The following is a 27,793-nucleotide window of genomic DNA, read 5'->3' as shown; positions in this document are numbered from 1 at the left end:
CTTTAGGGTTTTTTATGTACAGTATCATATCATCTGCAAATAGTGACAGTTTAACTTCTTCTTTACCAATCTTGATTCTTTGTATTTCTTTGTTTTGTCTAATTGCCGTGGCTAGGACCTATGCTAAATAACAGTGGGGAGAGTGGGCATCCCTGTCTGGTTCCCGATCTCAGAGGAAATGCTTTCAGCTTCTCGCTGTTCAGTATAATGCTGGCTGTGGGTTTATCATATATGGCCTTTATTATGTTGAGGTACTTGCCCTCTATTCCCATTTTGCTGAGAGTTTTTATCATGAATGGATGTCGAATTTTGTCAAATGCTTTTTCAGCATCTATGGAGATGATCATGTGGTTTTTGTCTTTCTTTTTGTTGATGTGGTGGATGATGTTGATGGATTTTCGAATGTTGTACCATCCTTGCATCCCTGGGATGAATCCCACTTGGTCATGGTGTATGATCCTTTTGATATACTGTTGAATTCTCTTTGCTAATATTTTATTGAGTATTTTTGCATCTACATTCATCAGGGATATTGGTCTGTAATTTTCTTTTTTGGTGGGGTCTTTGCCTGGTTTTGGTATTAGGGTGATGTTGGCTTCATAGAATGAGTTTGGGAGTATTCCCTCTTCTTCTATTTTTTGGAACACTTTAAGGAGAATGGGTATTATGTCTTCTCTGTGTGTCTGATAAAATTCTGAGGTAAATCCGACCAGCCCGGGGTTTTGTTCTTGGGTAGTTTTTTGATTACCGTTTCAATTTCTTTGCTCGTAATTGGTTTGTTTAACTTTTGTGTTTCTTCCTTGGTCAGTCTTGGGAGGTTGTATTTTTCTAGGAAGTTGTCCATTTCTTCTAGGTTTTCCAGCTTGTTGGCATATAGGTTTTCATAGTAGTCTTTAATAATTCTTTGTATTTCTGTGGAGTCTGTCGTGATTTTTCCATTCTCATTTCTGATTATGTTGATCTGTGTTGATTCTCTTTTTCTCTAATAAGTTTGGCTAGAGGCTTATCTATTTTGTTTATTTTCTCAAAGAACCAGCTCTTGGTTTCGTTGATTTTTGCTATTGTTTTATTGTTCTCAATTTTGTTTATTTCTTCTCTGATCTTTATTATGTCCCTCCTTCTGCTGACTTTAGGCCTCATTTGTTCTTCTTTTTCCAGTTTCAATAATTTTGATGTTAGACTATTCATTTGGGATTGTTCTTACTTCTTCAAGTGTGCCTGGATTGCTATATACTTTCCTCTTAAGACTGCTTTTGCTGCGTCCCACAGAAGTTGGGGCTTTGTGTTGTTGTTGTCATTTGTTTCTATATATTCCTTGATCTCTATTTTGATTTGTTCATTGATCCATTGATTATTTAGTAGCATGTTGTTAAGCCTCCATGTGTTTGTGAGCCTTTTTGTTTTCTTTGTAGAATTTATTTCTACTTTTATACCTTTGTGGTCTGAAAAATTGGTTGGTAGAATTTCAATATTTTGGAATTTACTGAGGCTCTTTTTGTGAGCTAGTATGTGGTCTATTCTGGAGAATGCTCCATGTGCACTTGAGAAGAACGTATATCCTGTTACTTTTGGATGTAGAGTTCTATAGATGTCTATTAGGTCCATCTGTTCTAGTGTGTTATTCAGTGCCTCTGTGTCCTTACTTATTTTCTGCCGAGTGGATCTATCCTTTGGGGTGAGTGGTGTGTTGAAGTCTCCTAAAATGAATGCATTGCAGTCTATTTCCCTCTTTAGATCTGTTAGTATTTGTTTCACATATGCTGGTGCTCCTGTATTGGGCGCATATATATTTAGAATGGTTATATCCTCTTGTTGGACTGAGCCCTTTATCATTATGTAGTGTCCTTCTTTATCTCTTGTTACTTTCTTTGTTTTGAAGTCTATTTTGTCTGATATTAGTACTGCAACCCCTGCTTTCTTCTCACTGTTGTTTGCCTGAAATATGTTTTTCCATCCCTTGACTTTTAGTCTGTGCTTGTCTTTGGGTTTAAGGTGAGTTTCTTGTAAGCAGCATATAGATGGGTCTTGCTTTTTTATCCATTCTATTACTCTGTGCCTTTTGATTAGTGCATTAAGTCCATGTACATTTACGGTGACTATTGAGAGATATGTACTTATTGCCATTGCAGGCTTTAGATTCGTGGTTACCAAAGGTTCAAGGTTAGCTTCTTTAGTCTCTTACTGCCTAACTTAGCTCACTTATTGAGCTGTTATATACACTGTCTAGAGATTCTTTTCTTCTCTCCCTTCTTGTTCCTCCTCCTCCATTCTTCATATGTTGTGTGTTTTGTTCTGTGCTCTTTTTAGGAGTGCTCCCATCTAGAGCAGTCCCTGTAGGATGCCCTGTAGAGGTGGTTTGTGGGAAGCAAATTCCCTCAGCTTTTGCTTGTCTGGGAATTGTTTAATCCCGCCATCATATTTAAATGATAGTCGTGCTGGATACAGTAATCTTGGTTCAAGGCCCTTCTGTTTCATTGCATTAAATATATCATGCCATTCTCTTCTGGCCTGTAGGGTTTCTGTCAAGAAGTCTGATGTTAGCCTGATGGGTTTTCCTTTATAGGTGACCTTTTTCTCTCTAGCTGCCTTTAAAACTCTTTCCTTGTCCTTGATCCTTGCCATTTTAATTATTATGTGTCTTGGTGTTGTCCTCCTTGGATCCTTTCTGTTGGGGGTTCTGTGTAATTCCGTGGTCTGTTCGATTATTTCCTCCCCCAGTTTGGGGAAGTTTTCAGCAATTATTTCTTCAAAGGGACTTTCTATCCCTTTTCCTCTTTCTTCTTCTTCTGGTACCCCTATAATACAAATATTATTCCTTTTGGCTTGGTCACATAGTTCTCTTAGTGCTGTTTCATTCCTGGGGATCCTTTTATCTCTCTGTATGTCAGCTTCTATACGTTCCTGTTCTCTGGTTTCTGTTCCTTCAATGGCCTCTTGCATCTTATCCATTCTGCTTATAAATCCTTCCAGGGATTGTTTCACTTCTGTGATCTCCTTCCTGACATCTGTGATCTCCCTCCAGACTTCATCCTATTGCTCTTGCATTTTTCTCTGCATCTCATCCCATTGCTCTTGCATTTTTCTCTGCATCTCTGTCAGCATGTTCATGATTTTTATTTTGAATTCTTTTTTAGGAGGACTGATTAGGTCTGTCTCCTTCTCAGGTGTTGTCTCTGCCTGTAGTTTTGCCTTTTCATGGTGATAGAGTTAGTTTGCAGAGCTGGTACAAGTGACCTCTGGAAGAGCTTCCCTTCTTGTTGGTTTGTGGCCTTTCTCTCCTGGGAGAATAGCGACCTCTAGTGGCTTATGCTTGTCAGCTGTGTGCAGACAGGGCTTCTGCTACCTGCCCATTTGCTATGGAGTTTATCTCCACTGTTGCTGTGGGTGTGGTCTGGCTGGGGCTTCTCCTCCAAAATGGTGGAGCCCCATTGGAGGGGTAGCGGCCGGGAGGCTATTTATCTCCGTAAGGGGCCTCTGTGCTCCCTGTTGCCCAGGGGGTTAGAGTGCCCAGAGATCCCCAGATTCCCTGCCTCTGGTCTAAGTGTCCTGTCCTGCCCCTTTAAGACTTCCAAAAAGCACTCTCCAAACCAAAACAACAATAGCAACAATGAAAGAGGAAAAAGAAAAAAAAAAAAGGAAAAAACGCACGATTTTCTTTGTCCTCAGTTGCCAGTCCCAGGCACCTGCTCACCGGTCCTGCTGCCCTGCCTCCCTAGCACTGGGATCCCTGTCCCTTCAAGGCTTCCAAAAAGCACCCACCAAAAAAAAAAAAAAATGAAAAACGCACAATATTGTTTGTCCTCAGGCGCCGGTCCCAGGCACCCTCCCACCTGTCCTGCTGCCGTGCCTCGCTGGCACTGGGGTCCCTGTCCCCCTAAGGCTTCCAAAAAGCACTTGCCAAAAAGAAAAAAAAAGGGAGAAACGCGCGATTTTCTTTGTCTTCAGGCGCCGGTCCCATGCACCCGCCCACCGGTCTTGCTGCCCTGCCTCCCTGGTATTGGGGTCCCCGTCCCTCCAAGGCTTCCAAAAAGCACTCGCCAAAAAAAAAAAAAGGGGAAAACGTGCAATTTCCTTTGTCCTCAGGCGCCGGCCCCAGGCTCCCGCCCACCGGTCCCGCCGCCCTGCCTCCCTAGTATTGGGAAAAATGCATGATTTTCTTTGTCCCCAGATGCCAGTCTCAGGCACCTGTTCACCAGTCTTGCTGCCCTGTTTCGCTGGTATTGAGGTCCCTGTCCCTTTAAGGCTTCCAAAAAGCACTCGCCAAAAAAAAAAACAAAAAAAAGGGGAAAACGCGCGATATTCTTTGTCCTCAGGCACCGGTCCCAGGCACCCGCTCACCGGTCCTGCTGCCCTGCCACCCTAGCACTGGGGTCCCTGTCCCTTTAAGGCTTCCAAAAAGCACTCACCAAAAAAAAAAAAAAAACCGCTCTGGTTTCTTTCCACCCGCCAGGAGCCGGGGGGAGGGGCGCTTGGGTCCCTCCGAGCTGGGGCTTGTATCTTATCCCCTTCACAAGGTGCTGGGTTCTTGCCGGTGTGGATGTGGTCTGGATGTTGTCCTGTGTCCTTTGGTCTCTATTTTAGGAAGAGTTTTCTTTGTTATATTTTCATAGATCTATGTGTTTTGGGGAGGAGATTTCCACTGCTCTACTCATGCCGCCATCCTGGCTCCGCCCCTAAAGAGGGATCTTTTAAAGAGGTACCCTCTTGCCTGAAGTTTTGCATTGTTGTCCGTAACAATAAAGTCCCTGCCCCAACACAGGCTGGTAGTATGAGGTACTTCATAAGCCAGCCTCCTACTTCCCCTCCAACCTCTCTTCCTCCATATCTATCCTGGAAACTCTGTTCCAGCCAAAAGTTTTTGTGCTGTTCCCTTATCCTGAAATCCAAGGACTTTCTAGTCCTCCTGCACATGCTATCCTTGTAAATGCTCTACCTTCTCCTTAGATGAAAAATTCCAGCTCACCATTAAGACCCAGATCACCTCTGTGCTGCCCTCTGAATATCCCAGTGCTGCTCATTCCCTTATCTTAACTTCTGAGGCCCTCTGCAAGCAACCCAAAGGATTGTGAAGAGTCCCCTGCCTCCGCCATTCTCTCCGATTTCCTCGGGGCCAAGGTATGCCTCGCTCTTCTCCATGTTGCCAGTACAGTGCTTAGCAGATTGAAGACTTCAGTCAGAAATTTTTAATAATTCTTAAAAAACAATGAAATAAAGGAAAAGAAAAAAGGGAACTATACACCAAAGGAATAGCATAAAGACTAGGAAACAAATCCACTGAAAAGCACAACATGTATTACACTTAGCATCTCCAAATAAAGAAAGAGCTATTTACAAAAATTATTTTTAAAAAGCTACTTTGAAAAAAATGACATACATTTTAAACAAAAGATACATACCTTGTACTATAATCTGAAATAAATTCTAGGTAGATGAAGGAGTGAAATATGTCATGGAAAAGCAACACAAGATAGAATGGAATATTTTTAAGTATTTTGAGGGATGATCTCTCTCTTAGCTTTAAAGTGGTGGAGGAATGAAACCGGAAAAATTGACTGTTTGGAATTCATACAATTTTAAAATACTTGTCCAGTGCAAGAAAAGAAAAATCACATAATTAAAGTAAAATGGAAGACAATATTTTGCCATCTATTTGCATTAAATATGACAAACAAATAGTTAATCCCACTACTACCTGAAAATTCATTCATTATTTACAAGAGAAATTATTTTCTCAAGAGTTATATGTAATAAAACAATATGTATTAAAGCAACTTGAGGTTCTGTATAAAACTGCACTGAAATTAGCCAATTTAAACCCACTAAACTAGGGAGAGCTCTTTGGGAGTTTCCCAAGAGGGATCTTGCCCCTGGCGGGATAAATTCTCCTGGGCATGAAGAAGGAAGAAAACTGCCATGCTCCAGACAGTGGCCTCCCTTTGTATCCCCAGGGCTCCCATATCAGAGAAACAGTTTCTACAGGCAAGACTCTTGCCACTCATTGATGGCAGAGACTAATTCGTAATTGACAGAGGTTAATTTGGTAACTTTTGCTGTGGAGCCCAGAATTTACAAAGGTGCTTCTGGTTACCATATATGGTCTATAGGCAAGCTCTCAATTTCATCTCTAACTCCACCTTCAAATTCATCCTTCATATAGCAGCCAGAATAATGAAAAAAGGCAACTGTGGTCAGGTCATTCAACCTGATTCTCCAACTCTTTCATCCACTAACTTCCATCCTTCCCATCCTGTGCTTAATATTTTGTATAGATTTACATTATTGCTTACTTAAAATTATTTTATTAAAATGTATACAGTCTCATTCCACTTCTGTATTCTCCATGTTTCTAAAAACAATAATTATGCTACTATTACTTGATGTTTAAATTTTAGACATTTTCAATTGATTTTGTGTCTGAAAATGAAAATTTAATTTTCTATTACCTACACTTGACACACACATTTTACTTCCTCCTTCTTCCAATATATTATACCATAATTTGTGATTAAATATTCAATATTTACATTTACATAACTACATACTTTTCACAGCTGAGCCACAGAATGTATGGAATTACATCCTTTCTTCAGGAATTTTTGTTTTCTCTGTATCTAATAATTTCTTTGCTTTTTTGCAAGTTTTTTTTCCTGTGTCTATCATTGATTTAGTCCCAAACTTCTGAAAGAATGGAAAAAAAATCTTGCAAAGGCAAAATTTTGCAAAAGCAAAAATAAACAAGTAGGACTACATCAAATTAAAAGGCATCTGCACAGAAAAAGAAACCATCAACAAAATGAAAAGGCAATCTATTGAATGGGGAAAATAGTTGCAAATTATACATCTGATAAATATAAAACTGAAAAAAAATCAAAACCTGAAAAAGATATAAAGAACTCATATATCTCAATAGCAAAAAAATTCTGATTAAAAAATGGGAAGAAGATCTGAATAGACATTTTTCCAAACAAAACAGATTGCCAACAGGTACAGGAGAAGATGCTCAACAGTACTCATTATCAGGAAAATACAAATGGAAACCACATAAGATACAACCACATACCTGTTAGAATAGCTTTATCAAAAAGACAAGAAATAACAAGTGTTGGTGAGGATATAGAGAAAATGGAACCCTGATGCACTGTTAGTGAGAATGTAAATTGATGCAGCCACAATGGAAAACAGTATGAGGTTCCTCAAAAAATTAAAAATAGAACTACCATATGATCTAGCAATTCCACTGCTGGGTATTTATCCAAAGGAAACAAAAACCTTAATTTGAAAAAATATCTGCACCTTCATGTTCACTGCAGCATTATTTACAATAGCCAAGATATGGAAATAACTGAAGTCTCCATTAATGGCTGAATGGATAAAGAAAATGTGGTATATATCTGTAACGAATACTATTCAGCCATAAAAAGGAATGAAATCTTGCCCTTTGTGGCAACATGGAAGGACCTTGAGGGCATTATACTAAATGAAATAAGTCAGAGAAAGACAAATACCATATGATTTTATATGCAGAAACTGAAAAACAGAAAAAAAACAAGCTCACAGATACAGGAAACAGTCTGGTGGTTGCTAGAGGTGAGGGTGGAGGATGGATCAATGGATAAACGGAGTCAAAAACTACAAATTTACGGTTATAAAATAAGTAAGCCCTGCAGATGTAATACACAGCATGGATACTGTAGTTAATAATACCATACTGTATATTTGAAAGTTGTTAGGAGATTAGATCTTAAAAGTTCTCATTATAAGAAAAAAAGTCTGTAACCATGTATGGTGAAAGATGTTAACTAAACTTACTGTAGTGATCATTTCACAGTGTATATAAATATTGAATCATTATGTTGTACACCTGAAACTAATATAAAGTATGTCAATTATATCTAAATTATATGCATAGTCTTAAAGCTGTCAGAAACACTAGGTAATCAAATAATTCTGTCTCCTAGGCCCCCTTGGAGATATACCTCCTTCACCCTCCTGTTTCAATGTTGAATGGCTGATCTCCTGGCCTACTACACATCTGTCACCCTGCAATGTTACCCTAGCACATCCCTTTATCAGCCTTTAGGACTCTCCTGTTGTAATCCCATTTCCTCAATCTTGTTATTCTCATTCTTTCTTTACTCCCTTGTTTTACTGTAGCATATTCTTGAGTAACTTCTTGAAAACAGATGTAGGGAAGGTAATATTGTTGAGGCCACACATATATGTAATGTATTTATTTCATACTTGCTCTTGGTAAAAAGTATTCTATGACAGACTACAGAAAGTTCTAAGTTGAAAAAATTTTTTAAATTTGTCTTCTCATTTTCAATGTTGCTCTGCTACTGAGAAATCAATAGCAACTGTACTTGATCCACATTTTCTCTCTGAAAGATCATACTAACTGTATCTTCAACCAAGTTGTTCTTAAATTTTATATTTACATTTCTTGGTGTGGATTTAATTATTTTTTTCTTTTCATTCATCTGAAAGCCCATGTTCTATAGTTACGGGAAATTTTCTTGTATCATCTGTTTAACAATTTTCTTCTCTCTGCTTTCTCTATTCTCTCTGATAGTCTGCTGGCCTGATCGAATTCTTTTTTAATCTTTTCCTTCTTATTTTTCTTTCCTTTTCAATCTTTCAGAAGATTGCCTCAATGTTATCTTCCGAACTTCTATTGAATTATCTTATTTTTAACTTCCAAGATTTCTTTTAAATTTTCTGATTATTAGTTTAACATAGTATTTTGTTCTTGTTTTGTGGATTAAACAACACATTCCATGATCTAAGTCACTAATTATAGTTTTAAAGTTTGTAGTCTCTGTTTCCTCCAAATTCCTTTTCCATTATTGTCTTTGTTAAGGCCTTTTATAATAGAGACTTCCCTGAGATGTCTGGGGATCCTGGCTCCCCTTTCTTATTTTAGAGTAAGACACCTATGAATGAAGCTTTACAACAGGCACACCTCACTAACAGTCAATCAGCAGAACCCAGCCACGTTGGGGGTGGGGGCAACTATCAGATCTTTTGGCTTTTCTCTTAGTCTGGATGGTTTTCTTAGAGTGGATTCTTCAAACTCTGGACTATGAGGGTATAGAAGTTTGGGTATTATTATGAGGCAGAGAGTGTCCTCATTTAGTGATCTGTTTTATCCTCTGCCCTAGGCTACATTTTATGAATTAAAGCCCAGAGTTCACCTTCTCTAGAGAGTAGACCTCCCATATTCCACCAGGTAGAGAAGGACAATCTCTGGCTGTATGGAGTTGAAGAATGGATCTGGGAATATAGTTGCAATCCCTCTATTCAAATCTCTCTCCCAGCCATCAGAAGTATCCAGCATCAGCACCTCCAATTCCTGAGTCTCAGGGTTCTAAGGTGTGACTAGGCTTCATTCTTCTGCTCTTATCACCACTTCTCATCACATGCAGGAGGGTGGGTCTCAGCCTCACCCCGTCTGCTAGGTCAGTTATCATTCCTCCATCCTTTTTCCATCTTCCAAAACTTCTTAGGAAAGGTTCAGAAGGGACCACACAGAAGTGGTAAATTCAGAACACATGCTACACTACAGAGCACTATTGAGCTATACATTCCTACCTGAGAAGCCCATGTTTTTATTTGCACCCCCACCTCTGCTCTTGCTGCTGTTCCACTGCCTGGCCCATCCTTATCCCTCTCCCCTTGTCAATTTTTCAATCCTTGATGATCCTTCAAAATTAACCTCAAGCAGGAAATTTTCCCAGATCCTCTCTGCACATGCAGTGTGTATCCCTAGCCTGACACAGCACTCAGACCACACCGTGCTGAACCTTCCTGCATGTCTGTCTCCTCCCTAGACAAGAAGGAATCAGGCAAGAACTGTCTTAACCAGTTTTCGCCTCTTGCATGGGGAAAATTATCTGGCACATAATAGGTATTCACTGGTATTTGTCCAACAGACCTACTTCCAGTAAACCCCATGTTGTAAGCATTTTCATTCTCATAGGAGTGCAAAAAATATGGCTTTATTTGCTGACATCCAAATAAAAAAGGATAATCAGAGAGCACCAGGAATGAAAACAGCCAGATGTTTTTGAGAGCAAAAGTCCAGGAACACAAAACAGCTTCCAACAGGGGTGATGTATGTTTTCCTAGTGAATCAAAATGAATATATGCTTATTAGGCAGACAGAGATTTAACAGGTTTTTTGGTTAATGCTACAATTTTAAATCTATTTAAGATAATTTTCTTTATCTTCAATCTATTTTACTCAGTAACCAGGATATTTAACTGATTTTGTACAAAATCCATTAGAAAAAGAAATAAGCTACTCTAAGTAAGGGCACACTCTAAATGGAAAAAGAGAGACACTACAAATCTAACAGGAAACAGAGAATCTGTTTGAGAAACCAAGGCAGACAGACTCCTGCCTAGAAAACAGGTTTTCCTGCAGCATTTTGATTCTATGACCAATCTCTTTTCTCTCTTACACAAGGAGAAAATAAATCATTCTTAAATCTGAGTACACAGACCAAAGACCTTTCATAAGACAACCAAGATACAAATAAGCTGTTCAAAAGGTAAGAATCTCAAACAAAACAGTATAAGTTGAAACATGTACTTTCTCATCTATTATCTTGGCAAAGCATTTTTAAATGCTAGTACTCAGTTTTGGAAGAGTCAAGTAAACTTCCAGTAGGAGCAGAGATTACTATAAAGTTTCTGAAGAAAACTGTCACAGTATATATCTAAAGCCTCCAGAGTAGTCCTACAATGTGGCCTAAGGATTATACTTTTAGAAGTGTGGATTAATAAAACAAACATCAAATCAATACATATAAGATTTGAGTGGAAAGATCATCATCAAAATGTCAGTTATAAATCTGAAAAATTGAAAATAAATTCCCAACAATGGAAATAATGATTATAATAATATCAGAAAATGCTCATGGAATAATATTAAATGCAAAGGGACAAAAACAATATATCAAGTGCTCATAATCTGTATGGAAACTAGACTCAAAATATATTAAGATTTTACTGGCTACTATCTCTACATTATGAGACCATGGTGATTTTTGTTTTTTATGTATGTATGTATGTATGTGTATTGTTATTTCATTTTATTTTTTAAATTTTATTTAGATTAAATAGACTCAAAGACAACAAACTAATATTTTAACCAACTGCTGCCTCTCAGTATTGCGAGCATTATGATTTTGTTTTCTATTTAAGACTGTTCTGTATTGAGGACCTTCCTATATGCTTTGGATTACTTTGATAAAGATCTAAATATTTCATTTTAGCTAATATTTCATAATCAACAGTACTCAGTTTATTGACTGTGGAAGAGACTAAGATAAAACTTCCCTGCTAGTTACCAGTTACATGACAGAACTGAGCCACAGGCCTGGGCCTGCACCCATCCATGTGGTACAGCACCCTCCTCCACATGACTGAATCAACTTACTTGGTGGGACGATAATCTGGAATGGAACGATCCAGGGAAATTTTTTCACTGAGGTAGGAATTGTAGCCGTACTTCTCATGGGGTCCCTTGGCCTTTTCTTCCTCAGTGGGGGAAAGGGTAGCAGGAAGGCCCCCTTTGCCCCGTCCACCATAACCTTCAATGAGCCCAAGAGATTTGGATAAGCCTAGAAAAAGGAGGGAAAAAACAATTATTTGAAAACCACCACATCAGGATGTGTCATTCAAGCTCAGATAGAGCTTCAGCGAAAATTTTAACAAATTTAACATGACCTGTCACAGAAAAAAAATCATCCATTTTTTAAATCATATTCCTCAATGTATCAATTCAGGAATATGCCCTGAACACATGGATATTGAATAGAATGTCAAGGCAACTGAGTTCTGGCTTAAGTCTGGTTCCTAATGAGGAGCCTCTCCCCCCTTTTGGGAACTGGATGGACGGGAGTCTGTCTATAAGGAGAGAAACTGCCTCACTTAGTGAAACGCAGACCAAGGAGGACACAGGAAGTGAGGCAGACCTGGAGCTCTCATCCACACCTGTTCTCCCTTCTCCAAGGAAATCATCGGACTAGAAGTTTCAGGAGATACAGGTACAACACAGGGTAATAACAGCCAGTGCCAGGAACTGCTGAACTGCAGGCGTCTGTCCTTCATTTGGTTTACTTACAGCTTGATTTATCATGAGTTTAAAGGATGTAATAGTCTGACACCATTCTTTACCTAATAGTTTTATTCAAATTTCATTGAAGTGGAGGGAGGAAATACAAAATGTTTGAGATAAATCACAGAGAAAAAACCCCGTAAGGGTGATAACAATGCCAATAGAGCAGGAGGCCTCTGTAACAAACCTCACTGAGCAACTGCAGGTCCCAGGATGGTGGCAGCTTTATATGTATTGTTCCATCATATGATAAACAACTTGATGGGCAATTTTTAAATCCTAGCATTATGAGAGGTTTTATTTCTTGGCTAGAAAAATTTTGTTGTTAAGGGCTCTCATTCATTTTTGCCATTTCAATTGCTCAAGCTACTCAGCACAAACCAAGGCATGCTTGAAGACACATGTGTGCACAACACACATACACACACTTCATCCACAAAAGTCTCATTGCTGCCACTGGCAGGGAGTACACAGACCAGAGAAGAAAACAGCTTGCTTAGTTTAGACGGTAGACAGCCCACAGAGCCAAGGGGGATGCAAACCTTTGAGGATGCCATCACCAGGTAAGGCAAAGGCCAACAGATGTGTTCCAAGCACAGGATGGTGCTCCACCACATAATAACATGACATTCCTGCTTCTCTGAAAGCAGACATTTATTTTCTGTGATACTGAGATCAAAAAGCAAATGTTGGGCAAGCATCTCACAGCTGGTCTCAGGCAAGCATCATGTGTGTGCCTGACAATTATTTCCACTGTCCACTATGTTCTTTAGGGATCCAGTCATCTTTTCTTCCTGCCACCATCCCAATAGAGTTAGTTACAATCAGAGGAGAACTAGATTACTCCCAACAATTCCTACCTGCTTCTTGGTCTTTAATCGCTCATTCCACATCAATGTGTCACAACCATTCCAACAACCTTACCTTCATCCTGCCCAAACGTCTACAAGAACTCGTCCTGTGTCAAGTACAAACAAGTGTGCTGGGTTTTAAAAATGACTTGTGATAGAACATTACTAGTGGGAATGTAATATGGTGCAGCTAACTTTGGAAAATAATGTGGCAGTTCTTCAAAATACCAAAGCACAGTTTCATAATATGACCCATAATTGCATTCCCATATAAACACCCAAGAGAAATGAAAAAGTATGCAAACACAAAAACTTGTACACAAATGCTCATAGGAGCATTATTCATTTTTTCAATTTTTTAAAATTTTGGTATCACTTATATACAATTACATGAGCAACATTGTGGTTACTAGATTCCCCCCATTATCAGGTCCCCACCACATATCCGCCTACAGTGACTGTGCATCAGCATAGTAAGATGCTATAGAATCACTACTGGTCTTCTCTCTGTTTTACAGCCCTCCCCATGCCCTCCACCCCCTACATTATGTCTGCTAATTGTAATGCCCTTTTTCCCCCTTATCCCTCCCTTCCCACCTATCCTCCCCAGTCCCTTTCCCTTTGGTAACTGTTAGTCCATTCTTGGGTTCTGTGAGTCTGCTGCTGTTTTGTTCTTTCAGTTTTTTCTTTGTCCACATACTCCACAGATGAGAGAAATCATTTGGTACTTGTCTTTCTCAACCTGGCTTATTTCACTGAGCATAATACCCTCTAGCTCCATCCATGTTGTTGCAAATGGCTGGCTTTGTTTTCTTCTTATGGCTGAATAATATCCCATTGTGTATATGTACCACATCTTCTTTATCCATTCATCTACTGATGGACACTTAGGTTTGTTTCCATTTCTTGGCTATTGTAAACGGTGCTATGATAAACATAGGGGTGCATACGTCTTTTTCAAACTGGGCTGCTGCATTCTTAGGGTAAATTCCAAGGAGTGGGAGTCCTGGGTCAAATGGTATTTCTATTTTGAGTTTTTTGAGGAACCTCCGTACTGCTTTCCACAATGGTTGAACTAATTTACATTCCCACCAGCAGTGTAGGAGGGTTCCCCTTTCTCTACATCCTTGCCAACATTTGTTGTTGCTTGTCTTTGGATGGTGGCCCATCCTAAATGGTGTGAGGTGGTATCTCATTGTGCTTTTAATTTGGATTCTCTGATGATTAGCGATATGGAGCATCTTTTCATGTGCCTGTTGACCATCTGAATTTCTTCTTTGGAGAAGTGTCTGTTCAGATCTTCTGCCCATTTTTTAATTGGATTATTTGCTCCTTGTTTGTTGAGGTGCATGAGCTCTTTGTATATTTTGGTTGTCAACTCCTTATCAGACATGTCATTTATGAATATATTCTCAAATACTATAGGATGTCTTTTTTGTTCTCCTGGTGGGGTCATTTGCTGTACAGAAGATTTTAGTTTGATATAGTCCCACTTGTTCATTTTTGCTTTTGTTTCCTTGCCCATAGAGATATATTCATGAAGAAGTTGCTCATGTTTATACTCCAAAGAGTTTTGCCTAAGTTTTCTTCTACTAAGAGTTTAATGGTTTCATGACTAACATTCCGGTCTTTGTTCCATTTCGAGTTTACTTTTGTGTATGGAGTTAGACAGTAATCCAGTTTCATTCTCTTACATGTAGCTGTCCAGTTTTGCCAACACCAGCTGTTGAAGTGGCTGTCATTTTCCCATTGTATATCCATGGCTCCTTTATTGTATATTAATTTACCATATGTGCTTGGGTTAATGGGTTTATATCTGTGCTCTCTATTCTGTTCCACCAGTCTATGGATCTGTTCTTGTGCCAGTACCAAATTGTCTTGGTTACTATGGCTTTGTAGTAGAGCTTGAAGTTGGAAGCAAGATACCCCCTGCTTTATTCTTCCTTCTCAGGATTGCTTTGGCTATTCGGGGTCTTTTGTCATTCCATATGAATTTTAGAACTATTTGTTCCAGTTCATTGAAGAATGCTATTTTGATAGGGATTGCATTGAATCTGTAGATTGCTTTAGGCAGGATGGCCATTTGGACAATATTAATTCTTCCTACCCAAGAACATGAGATGAATTTCCATTTATTAGTGTCCTCTTTAATTTCTCTTAAGAGTGTCTTGTAGTTTTCAGGGTATAAATCTTTCGCTTCCTTCGTTAGGTTTATTCCTAGGTATTTTATTCTTTTTGATGCATTTGTGAATGGAATTGTTTCTATGATTTCTCTTTCTGCTAATTCATCATTAGTGTATAGGAATGCAACAAATTTCTGTGTATTAATTTTGTATTCTGCAACTTCGCTGAATTCAGATATTAGTTCTGTAGTTTTGGAGTGGATTCTTTAGGGTTTTATGTACAATATCATGTCATCTTCAAATAGTGACAGTTTGAATTCTTCCTTACCAATCTGGATGCCTTTTATGTCTTTGTGTTGTCTGATTGCCATGGCTAGGACCTCCAGTACTATGTTGAATAAAAGTGGAGAGAGTGGGCATCCTTGTCTTGTTCTCAATCTTAGGTGAAACCCTTTCAGCTTCTCGCTGTTAAGTATGATGTTGGCTTTGGGTTTGTTATATATGGCCTTTATTATGTTGAGGTACTTGCCCTCTATACCCATATTGTTGAGAGTTTTTATTATGAATGGATATTGAATTTTGTCTAATGCTTTTCAGTATCTATGGAGATGATCATATGGTTTTTGTTCTTCTTTTTGTTTATGTGGTGGATGATGTCGGTGAATTTTCAGATGTTGAACCATCCTTGCATCCCTGTGATGAATAACACTTGACCATGGTGTATGATCCTCTTTATGTACTTTTGAATTTGTTTTTCTAATACTTTGTTGAGTACTTTTGCATCTATGTTCATCAGCGATATTGGTCTGTAGTTTTCTTTGTTTGTGGGGTCTTTGCCTCATTTTGGTATTAGAGTGGTGCTGGCTTCATAGAATGAGTTTGGAAGTATTCCCTCCTCTTCTGTTTTTTGGAAAACTTTAAGGAGAATGGATATTATGTCTTCTCTTAATGTCTGACAAAAGTCAGCGGTGAATCCATCTGCTGTGGGGGTTTTGTTCTTGGGTAGTTTTTTGATTACTAATTCAATTTAATTGCTTTTAATTGGTCTGTTTAGATTTCTGTTTCTTCCTGGGTCAGTCTTGGAATATTGCATTTTTCTAGAAAGTTGTCCATTTCTTCTAGGTTATCCAATTTGTTAGCATATAGTTTTTCATAGTATTCTCTAATAATTCTTTGTATTTCTGTAGTGTTCGTAGTGATTTTTCCTTTCTCATTTCTGATTCTGTTTATGTGTGTAGATTCTCTTTTTTTCTTAATAACTCTGGCTAGGTGTTTATCTATTTTGTTTATTTTCTCAAAGAACCAGCTGTTGGTTTCATTAATTTTTTCTATTGTTTTATTCTGCTCAATTTTATTTATTTCTTCTCTGATCTTTATTATGTCCCTCCTTCTGCTGACTTTGGGCCTCATTTGTTCTTATTTTTCCAGTTTCAATAATTGTGACTTTAGACTATTCATTTGGGATTGTTCTTCCTTCTTTAAATAGGCCTGGTTGCTATATGCTTTCCTCTTAGAAGTGCCTTTGCTACATTCCACAGAAGTTGGGGCATTGTGCTGTTGTTTCATTAGTCTCCATATATTGCTTGATCTCTATTTTAATTAGGTCATTGATCCACTGTTATTTAGGAGTATGTTGTTAAGCCTCAATGTGTTTGTGAGTCTTTTTGTTTCCTTTGTACACTTGATTTCTAGTTGTATACCTTTGTGATATAAGAAGTTGGTTTGTAGAATTTCAATCTTTTTGAATTTACTGAGGCTCTTTTGTGGCCTAGTGTCTATTCTGGAAAATGTTCCATGTGCACTGAGAAGAATGTGTATCTTGCTGCTTTTGGGTGTAGAGTTCTGTAGATGCCTATTAGGTCCATCTGTTCTAGTGTGTTGTTCAGTGCATCTGTGTCCTTACTTATTTTCTGGTCTGGTTGATCTGTCCTTTGAAATGAGTGGTGTGTTGAAGTCTCCTAAAATGAATGCATTGCATTCTATTTACTCCTCTAATTCTGTTAGAATTTGTTTCACATATGCTGGTGTTCCTGTGTTGGGTGCATACATATTTATAACGGTTATATCCTCTTGTTGGACTGACTCCTTTATCATTATGTAACATCCTTCTTTATCTCTTGTTACTTTCTTTGTTTTGAAGTCTATTTTGTCTGATACAAGTACTGCAACACCTGCTTTTTTCTCCCTGTTATTTGCATGAAATATGTTTTTTCATCCCTTCACTTTTAGTCTGCGTATGTCTTTGGGTTTGAGGTGATTCTCTTGTAAGCAGCATATAGATGGGTGTTGCTTTTTTATCCATTCTATTACTATATGTCTTTTGATTGGTGCATTCAGTCCATTTAGCATTATTCTTATTAGCTAGAATGAATATAACTGATGAATGAATAAACAATATGTGGTATATTCATACAAGAGACATTATTTGGCAATAAAAATGTGAATAGAGTAGTGATGCATGTTACAACATTGATGAACCTTGAAAACGTTATGCCAAGTAAACCATTGCTGTTTAGGAAAGACTATGGACTGTGTGACTCTATATGAAATGTATGGAATAGACAAACCTCTACAGTCAGAAAGTAGATTAATATCTTTTAGGGCTGCAGGGATTTGGGAGAAAATGGGGAGTGACTGCTAATGTATATGGAGTATCTTTTTGGCTGATAGTAATGTTGTGGAGTTAGACTATGGTGATGTTTGCACAACTTTGTGAATATACTAAAAACCACTAAATTACATATTAAATGGGTGAATTATATGGTATGTAAAAAATATCTCAATAAAGCTGTTTAAAAACACCCACTGTGATAGACGATTCTGTTTCCAAAAAGGTGGAAAGCTAAAATAATATGAGAACTTCCCAGCAAAATACCTAGAAATGCTGAATAAAAAAACTTTTAAAATATTTTAAATACATAGTTGAGCTTTCAAGAAGAAAAGGAAACTCCCAGAAGTAAGTTACAATCAGAGTTAAGACTGTATCTTCTGGGATGGGGTGAAGGAAGGATTGCTCATTAATGAAAGGCTAGAGTTTTAGAGCTCAGAAATGCACAGGACATGAGACCTTTTGTATGTCTTAAATGTTTCATAATTTTTAATTATGAAAGTACTGGGTTGAAGAGTGGCCCTGTTTACCTCAAGCCTGTGAATATGACTTTACTTGGAAGTAGGGTCTCTGCATATGTATTCAGATTAAGATTACTAGGGTCCTCATAAGAAGAGAGAAATTTTGGCACAGGGATACAGGCACACAAGTGAAGAAGACCATTTGACAATAGAGGTAGATATTGGAGGATACAGGTTGCAAGTTAAAGAATGCCAAGAATTGCTAGCAACTCCTAGAAGCTAAGAAGAGGCAAGGAAGGAAGATTTCCTACAGCCTGCAGAGGGAGTATGGATTATCTAACACCTTAATTTCAGACTTTTAGCCTCCATTACAAGGAGAAATCAACAAATGCACAATCAGAGTGGGAATTAGTAACAACTCTTAGTATGCAATAGATCAGACGGACAACAGTTTAGCAAACATACAGGAAAACTGAACAATAGAATTAACAAACTTGTTCTAATGGACCCTATACCTGACTTTCTATAAGTATTTATTCACTAAAATATATGAAACATTTAAGCAACTCACAGAACACAGACAAACCTCAACCTATCTTACAGATTATCTTTGAACATAAAAATCTAAAAAAAACAGAGACCAATAATAAAAATACCTCAAAAACCCACCCACTTTGATAATTTTATTAAGAAGACTTCTAAAATAATCACGGGTCAAATAATTAGTTGTAGTGCCATTAGAAGACACATGAAATTGATAAAACATGAAATAGTACATCTCAAAACTTGTAGGATAGTGCTAAAACAATATTTGGATGGAACTATATAACCCTAGTATATATAGGGGTAAAAAAGAAAGAGCGATAATTAGTGTGTAAGCATCTAACCTAACAAGTTAGAAAAAGAAGAGAAGAAACCCAAAAAAAGCAATAATACACAGAATAACAAAAATGAGTGATGTGTACAAACACAGAAAAGAAAGCAAGAAAGGGGAGAGAGGGACGGAGGGAAAGAAGGATGGAGACAGGAAAGGAGGGAGGGAGGGAGGAAGGGAAAACCAACAGAAAAATAAAAGGTATTGGGGGAATAACTTCAGCAAGACTGGACTGAGGAGTGAGAGAGACTGAGGGAGAATGCACACATTCTCTTTAGAAAGGATTTATCTCTTCATCACAGTAGACACAGTGCCTTGGGCCCAGAATACTTGAAGATGCCCAGGAATGTGTTTAAATTCCTTTTAAAATAAAAACAACACAGTCATAAAATACAATTTTTAATACAATTTTTTAATAGAAGATGAAACCTGTGAGGGCAAAGTGCCTGGAACCCACAGAAGTCATTTTCAGGCCGTGATTCCCTTGAGGTTTGATTTTTATCTATAAGTGATGAGGTACCCAAAGCATGGAGAAGGAAAGTAACCAGATCCGAGGCATGGTTTATAAATGTTACCCAGAAGGTAGAGATAGCACAAGGACAGACCCCCAGGCACTACCATGTATTGAGCATCTACTATGTGCTGGGTACTCTGCTAAGTGTTTTCCATATATTCCATCAATGTTTCACCTAATTTCCTAATATCCTCCTGAGGAAGGTGTTACTATGACCTCTATTTACCAAATGAGGATGCTGAGTCTGATAATTTAGTAACTTGGTTAAAGTTCCAAGCCAGGTAAAGGAAGACAGATCTGGATTCTGGATATAGTTAGGGATTGAAAGGAAGATAAAGCCTGAGCTCTGCAGCTCTGTGACAGATAAGGAAATTAGTTCCAGGGCTCTTGCTGAGATGGTAGGAGCCTCATTTTAGTGGTAGTAGTAATCCAAAGGAGAGGAGAGGTTTGAGAAATATTTAAGAGATAATATCACAAAGCTGGAGACAGACGTGTTAGGGTGAAAGAGAGGGAAGCCTGGAGTTCCCACGTGAGGACTTGTGGTAATACCACTTGCAAAGATAGGGCTAGAGAAGATGAGATCTATTCTCTAAATGTGGTCTAAGGGCATCCATGGGACATTCAGAGAGGGTCAGATGTCCAGTGGAGAGCTGAAATTCATGAGACTAGAAGTTCAGATGGCAGAGGTGGGCAAAAACATGAGACTGGCAGCTATCAAAATGGAGGGGGTCATACTACAATAAAGAGCCAGCAGTGAAGGGTTAGGGAGGGATGCTGAACAGCAAGAAAGAGAAAGACAGACAATGCTCAGATGCTCAGGACCACATCACTCTTGCATATTTCCACCAAATCTATAGTTAGGAGGTGCATACCTCAAAACTTTTTTCTTGTCTGCTCTATATGCATGCTCTCTCATAGAAGCTACATTTGAAGCCTAAACTTCAAGGAAATGAGACTCAAAGGAATGGAGAAACATCCCAATATGAACCAAGTGATTAGGCTTCTGGCTTGTCTTATAAATCCACTTTTTCAGTCCACCCACTGATGACTATTTTAGCCTTTAATGTTTTTAATGATTTTATAACCTTTTTTCAATTACGCAGAATGGATATTACCATGATCACTTTAAAGCTGAAGAAGTGGAGGCTCAGAAGGATTAACTATCTGACTATCCAAAAGTAATGGAGTCAGAGTAAGTCATTCCTCTCAATACCCAAGACACACACAAATGCTGTGTCCAGGAAAATTCTGTAGGAAGAAAAAACTCAGCATTGACACAGGGTGAAGAGTGGTAAACAAATGGTAGTAAACTCATAACAAGGAATACTATCCAGCAATGACAATGAATGGCTTGCAGATAAATGGAGGAATTTAATGGACTCAGTGTAAAACAAAATGAAAAATAAAATACCTAGGAATAAACCTAACGAAGGAAGTGAAAGACATATACCCTGAAAACTACAAGACACTCTAAAGAAAAATTAAAGAGGACACCAACAATTGGAAATACATACCATGTTCATTGATAGGAAGAATTAATACTGTCAAAATGGCCATCTTGCTAAAAGCAATCTACAGATTCAATTGCAATCCCTATCAAAATAGCAACAGCTTTCTTCAATGAAGTGGAACAAATAATTCTGAAATTCATATGGAACAACAAAAGACCCCGAATAGCCAAAGCAATCTTGAGAAGGAAGAATAAGGCAGGGGAATTATGCTTCCTGACTTCAAGCTCTACTACAAAGCCACAGTAACCAAGACAATTTGGTACTGGCACAAGAACAGACTCACAGACCAGTGGAACAGAATAGAGAGCCCAGATATAAACTCAAGCATATATGGTCAATTAATATATGATAAAGGAGCCATGGTTATACAATGGGGAAATGACAGCCATTTCAACAGCTGGTGTTGGCAAAACTGGACAGCTACATGTAAGAGAATGAAACTGGATCATTGTCTAACCCCATACACAAAAGTGAATTCAAAATGGATCAAAGACCTGAATATAAGTCGTGAAACCATAAAACACTTAGAAAAAAAATATAGGCAAAAATCTCGTGAACATAAACATGAGCAATGTCTTCATGAACGTATCTTCCCGAGCAAGGGAAACAAAAGCAAAAATGAACAAGTGGGACTATGTCAAACTAAAAACTTCTGTACAGCAAAGGACACCATCAGTAGAACAAAAATACATTGTACAGTATGGGAGAATATATCCATAAATGACATATTCAATAAAGGATTTACATCCAAAATATATAAAGAACTCACACACCTCAACAAACAAAAAGCAAATAATCCAATTAAAAAATGGGCAGAAGATCTGAACAGACACTTCTCCAAAGAAGAAATTCAGATGGCCAACAGACACATGAAAAGATGCTCCATATCGCTAATCATCAGAGAATCCAAATTAAAAGCACAATGAGATATCACCTCACACCAGTTAGGATGGCCACCATCCAAAGACAAACAACAACAAATGTTGGCGAGGATGTGGAGAAAGGGGAACCCTCCTACGCTGCTGGTGGGAATGTAAATTAGTTCAACCATTGTGGAAAGCAGTATGGAGGTTCCTCAAAAAACTCAAAATAGAAATACCATTTGACCCAGGACTCCCACTCCTAAGAATTTACCCTAATGCAGCAGCCGTTTGAAAAAGACATATGCACCCCTATGTTTATCATAGCACTGTTTACAATAGCCAAGAAATGGAAGCAACCTAAGTGTCCATCAGTAGATGAATGGATAAAGAAGCTGTGGTACATATACACAATGGAATATTATTCAGCCATAAGAAGAAAACAAATCCTACCATTTGCAACAACATGGATGGAGCTAGAGGGTATTATGCTCAGTGAAATAGCTAGGTGGAGAAAGACAGTACCACATGATTTCACTCATATGTGGAGTATAAGAACAAAGAAAAAAACTGAAGGAACAAAACAGCAGCAGAATCACAGAACCCAAGAATGGACTAACAGTTACCAAAGGAAAAGTGATGAGGATGGGTGGAAAGGGAGGGACAAGGGGGGAAAAGGGGCATTATGATTAGCAGACATAATGTAGGGGGTGGAGGGCATGGGGAGGTCTGTACAGCAGAGAGAAGACAAGTAGTGATTCTACAGCATATTACTACACTGATGGACAGTAACTATAGTGGGGTATATGGTGGCGACTTGATGATAGGGGGAGTCTAGTAACCATGGTATCACTCATGTAATTGTACGTTAATGATACCAAAAAAACCCAAAAAAACAAAATGCAAGCATCAAAAATACATGTAAATCTATTTATACAAACTTTCAAAAACTGCTCAACATATAGTTTATAGATATAAACTTAAGAAGTGGAATTGTATAAAACCGCAAGAAAGAGAGTAGATGCTGATTGGGGAGGGACACACAAATGATTGCAAAGGTCCTAGTAATGCACCATTGTAAAAATCCCAGGAGATAGATATGACTAGCATTCATCATATAATTTTTGCCTGAAGTATATGTGATCTCTGAAATGTATGAAACATTGCATAATAAAAAAGATGATAAAGAAACTATTTGCAGCATGTTTTGTGTCCTTATTTTGTGTGTTTTTGCTCATTCACCTTGTATTTTCTTCCCAGTACTTTTTGCCTTTTCTCACAAGCCACAGATTCAGTCTTCTGGAATTTTCTAACCAGCATGGAGTCCAAGGGTCGAGGAGGAAGACTCCTTGAATGGGGCAGAACTGACCTTCAACTTAACTCAGCAGTGTCAGTGGAAAATATCTCATTCTTCCTTTTATTTCATCTATATGATTTGATTAGCATGTCTTTTTCTTCTCTTGATGACATAGCATTTCTTTTCTATAGTCTAAATAGGTAGTTCCCAACCCCAAATCATTAAATACCACCTTGGAGTTAAAATGCATCTCAGCTGTGTTTGCCCAGCATGCTTTCATGGGCAGCCCTTCCAAGGCAGGCAGAGAGGCCAGGGAGGGAATTTATTATAAAATGGCAGAGAAATTAAGAGTAGGAATGCATATTAATTCCACCAAAGTCACACAGGGAATGACAATTCCCAATAAGATTTTTTCCCCTTTCTGTGGCATTATGAAAGGCACCCACTTAGCACCTTCAAAAGAAGAGCCTTCCTCACAGTGTGATGTGACAACGATGAATTATATGTTCTGTGGTCCACATGCTGTCATTTTCCCCCCAATTTAACCTGCCAGAAAGGTTCAACAAAGCAGCAAAAATTTTCACTGTGCTTATTTAGCAGGCTCTAGAAATTGTTGGCAAAGATAAATAAGAGCTCAGGTTCACCTATAAGGCTCAAGTTGGTCTTCACTTAGGTGGGAAAAGTTGCCACTGGAACAGTTTGGGATGACTCCATGCACCAGGAGTCATTTTCTGAAAAGGACTTTTGCTCTTTGGCCAGAAACAGTTGCAGCCACTTCAGACTGACAGGAGCTTGTAGACATGAGATTCCCAACTGGCAAAAGGAAGAAGAAGCAAAGAGAGAAAGAAGGCAGGGGAGGCATGGCTACTTGGCACCAGGCCTGAGAGGCCTCATCACTTCTTTCTTCTCCTTCAGGAGTTGCTTCCTGAGTTATTTTAGCTGAAGACTGACAGCCAAGGGGTGCTGTTCAGCAAGAAGTTGAAGATAAAGGGAGGAACAACAAATCAAGGTCCATCATCCCATAGTACCTATCCCAAATGTCCTTCATGTTTCTCTTCAGATCCACCCTCCACCCTTTTTACCTGCTTCATGACCAAGGAACAGACATAGACACAGACGCAGACACAGACACAGACCAGACAGACATATACAACACTTAGGGTTTTCTTGCCTTCTGGCTTTGGGTTGCATTCAACCAACAGAGGCACCCTTATGAGATTGATGGATGGAAAGAGAGAGGCTGAAGTATTCAGTCTTCCCAGCTCCCACCCGACTGGGTAGTGGTTTGGTAGAGACTGCATCGTTCTGCAGCACAGCTGCTATATGGCAGTCCTCTCTGAGGTTTATCCCAGGCTTACAGCTAAGCCTGTCTTCTGTTAACAGCTCCCTTCTCTTCAGGCCTTAGCTTCCCCTTCTAGAGCTAGCCCTAGAGTGACTTATCATCCCTTGTCATTCTTTTTGATTTCCCTTAACTCTGCCCAAACCTTTTTAAATGTTTTGCTGAACTCTCTTCAACCATCCCTTCTGAGCATCATATTTTTTTCTTGCTGATATCCTGATACAGCGTCTTACCTATCCCCAAGGGAAGACTTCTCCCATGGCACCATGTCTAGGTGCTCTCCTGAAGGACAAGGGTGTGGTCACCCCAGTGTCTGACACATAGAAAAGTCTTAAACACTGTTGAATATATGGGTGAATAAAGATCTGTAGATTCAACTTGGAGCCATATGTTATAAAGTGAATAGTTGATGTTGAGATAGAAAATTAAATATGCATCAGAAAAATATCTACTAAGAGAAGAGGGATTAAGACTACATATTATAGTGTATTTATATTCATAAAGGAAGAAGTGAGTCTACACTGATGACCGTCACAGGGAAATCAAGCCCAAAAAAGTCTGTGGTGACCTTGGAGATGGCCGTGTCCATGAAGCAAGTTCTAGTAGGCTGGTAAAGAAAGGGGGCAAGACATGATCCTGCCCCTCAGTCAGCACGTGTGGGCTGGATCATGTAGAGGGTCATGTGCCAAGAGCGTTTAGTATTCCAGCAATAACCAACTAAAATGGATAATATTTTTTAAAATTCTGTTTATAACAGCAACAAATTTTGCAGTACACCAGGAAATACATTTAATCATTGGGAAGAAAATTATAAAGTTTTACTGAAGTATTCCCTTTAAGTGAGGATGCATAAAAAGTGAGACATGTATAAATCTTTTAATTAGAAGAAGGAATATTATGAAGATACAATTTCCATGTTTAATGTAATTCCAAATGAGATTTCTTTTCTGAAACATACCAGAAGTTTCCAAAACAGAAAACATAGAGGTGAGAAAATGTAGATTTCTTTTTTGAAAGAAGAAGAGTGAGGGGTCTGCCCTATCTAATATTAAGTTAGGAAATAAAGCAATAGTAATTTAAGTTGCATGATGACTAGAAGGAAATTTTACATATATTCTTGAAGGTAAGGCTCTAAGATATTTTTTTTCAAATGGCAGTACAGTTTTCCAAACATTAATAAAAATAACCTCCACTTTTGAAATTTTAGAAATTCCCCTGTAGTGTGTGTGTCTCATGTGGATGACAGAGCAGCTTCATCTGTTTCATGTGAAGTCCAGAAATCCTGAGGTGAACATATGATAACTTCTCAGCAGGACTAAATCACTACCCGGGCCTGTCTCCCATTTGGCCCAGGCTACAAGGCTTCACAGTGGCAGTAAAAATAAAAAGCCAAGGCTATAAATCAACTCTGAGCTCCCTTCCCACCTCCCTTCATACAACTACAGGTATAATTTTTTCCCCAGTTACAGTTTGAACTTATGAGTTTACAGATAACCAGCATTATTCTTTCAGAAATAGGGATGGTACTCACAACAGACACCAAACTCCAGAATAGATGGAGACAGCAGCAAAATGCAATCTGGTGCCTTGTCAACTCATAAACCTCCTCATCACCATGGTAGTCAATGCCCAGCATGCCGAAAACCACCCATGCACACACATACACACACACAGAGTCGAAGAGCCCAGCATGGAGCACGGGCTGCCTTCAACTGGGTGAGAGTGTGTTAGGGGGGTCTCTGCAGAGAAGGCCCAACATCTCCTGAAGGTCACAGAGTCCCAGGGAGATCTCACACAATGTGAAAGCATGTGGAACTTGGAAAAACTTCTAGACAATCAGGAAGTTGCCGCCATAAGCATAATAGTGAACAATTATTCCAGGTTTCTTCCTGGAAGCTTCCATGTGCACTGGGTGAGGGAGGAGGCTTCAGGAAGATGGCATGTTGATAGAGATAAATAGGGAGGATACCTGTGAAATGTGTGAAGAGGAGCCATGAAAGGACTTAACCTGCCAGCTAGTAAAACATCCTGGACAGCTCTAGTAATTAAGACAGTGAGATAACAACAAGAAATGACAGGTACGTTAGTGGAACAGAAAAGCTAGCCCAGAAGTACTACTGCAAGAGAAAGAGGATTCTCTCTCATTCCTCAAATGACTCTTGGTGCAAATTCTTACATATTTCTTGACCTTTTCCTCCTCTTCATCACTTCTGCCACCACCCAAATTCATGCTGAAGTCATCGCCTCCTTGAGTTATTGCAGTCAACTAACACTGTCTTTGAAGCAAGCTTTCTAACATACAAAACTGATTTCTGTTTGTTTAAAATTTATTAGTGCATTCCCACTGTATATGAAAAAAAATCCAAAAATCTTCATGCAATATACGAAGCTGCTCATTAGCTGACTCATGCCCAGCCTCGTCCTCTGCTTCTCCTCCTGCCGCATCCTCTGTTTCAGCTACCCCACACTCTTCTGGTGCTTCTAAAATGTCACTGCTCCTCACTGCCTCTGCCTGTCATCCTTGCTACTCAACACAACTCAGCAAACCCTTTTCTGAATATTACTCCACCCAGAAAACCCATGTTTCTTCTGGGGGAACATCTCAACCACAGTATTGCTCACATCATATCATATGTGTCCCTTGACTGCTCACTCACAGGAGCACAGGTCTCTTGCAAACAGGAAGACATCTTTGTGTCCCACACAAGGTTGGGCATATAGTAAACACCTCATACATGTACCCAGGAATGGATAGCTAATGAGCAAATGAATGAGTGAATTAGAAGCTGAGCTGGCCAAATATATTACCACATTCTACTGTTGACACAGAAATCTGGAGACATGTTAGAAATTGGTTAGCATTGCTTTATGAACTCATATCAAATCATTATTGCTTTTCCAGTTCATATATTAGTATGATCTTGACATTTGTTGACATCTGCATCATGATGCTGATTTTGACATTTTCCATCCTATATCCTCAGTGCTTCCCAGACGTGATGTCCAAAGGTTATGTAAAGCTTAACATCTTCAATGAAGTCATAAAAGTTCAACTACTTCAGCTGCTTCTTGGTGGAAGAGAACTGAAAAATTTTTCCATAAACTGAAGGCCAACAGTGCACCTGGAGTCCAATTTTGTATCTTAAGTTGGAAGGAAGGAGAGATCAACTGCTCCCCTGCCCAACCCCCATCCAGTGCAGGAATTCCAGAGAGACGGACACCCGGTTTGTA

The 27,793-nt window shown here is 38.8% G+C and overlaps 1 protein-coding gene across 2 annotated transcripts in view; it reads right to left on the bottom strand.

Moving 5' to 3' along the window:
* The window catches only part of GALNT17 (polypeptide N-acetylgalactosaminyltransferase 17), a 501,153-nt gene that overhangs the window by 323,713 nt on the left and 149,647 nt on the right, over positions 1-27,793 (bottom strand). For both annotated transcript variants that reach the window (XM_037003038.2, XM_037003039.2), the window contains exon 2: positions 11,444-11,627. In XM_037003038.2, coding sequence (XP_036858933.1) covers positions 11,444-11,627 — 184 coding nt within the window. The remainder of the gene's footprint in view (positions 1-11,443; positions 11,628-27,793) is intronic.

This window comes from Manis javanica, chromosome 10, assembly GCF_040802235.1.
Source record: "Manis javanica isolate MJ-LG chromosome 10, MJ_LKY, whole genome shotgun sequence".
Classification (NCBI taxonomy): domain Eukaryota; kingdom Metazoa; phylum Chordata; class Mammalia; order Pholidota; family Manidae; genus Manis; species Manis javanica.
Note: the sequence above shows the minus strand (reverse complement) of the source record. Positions and strands in the feature narration are given on the sequence as shown.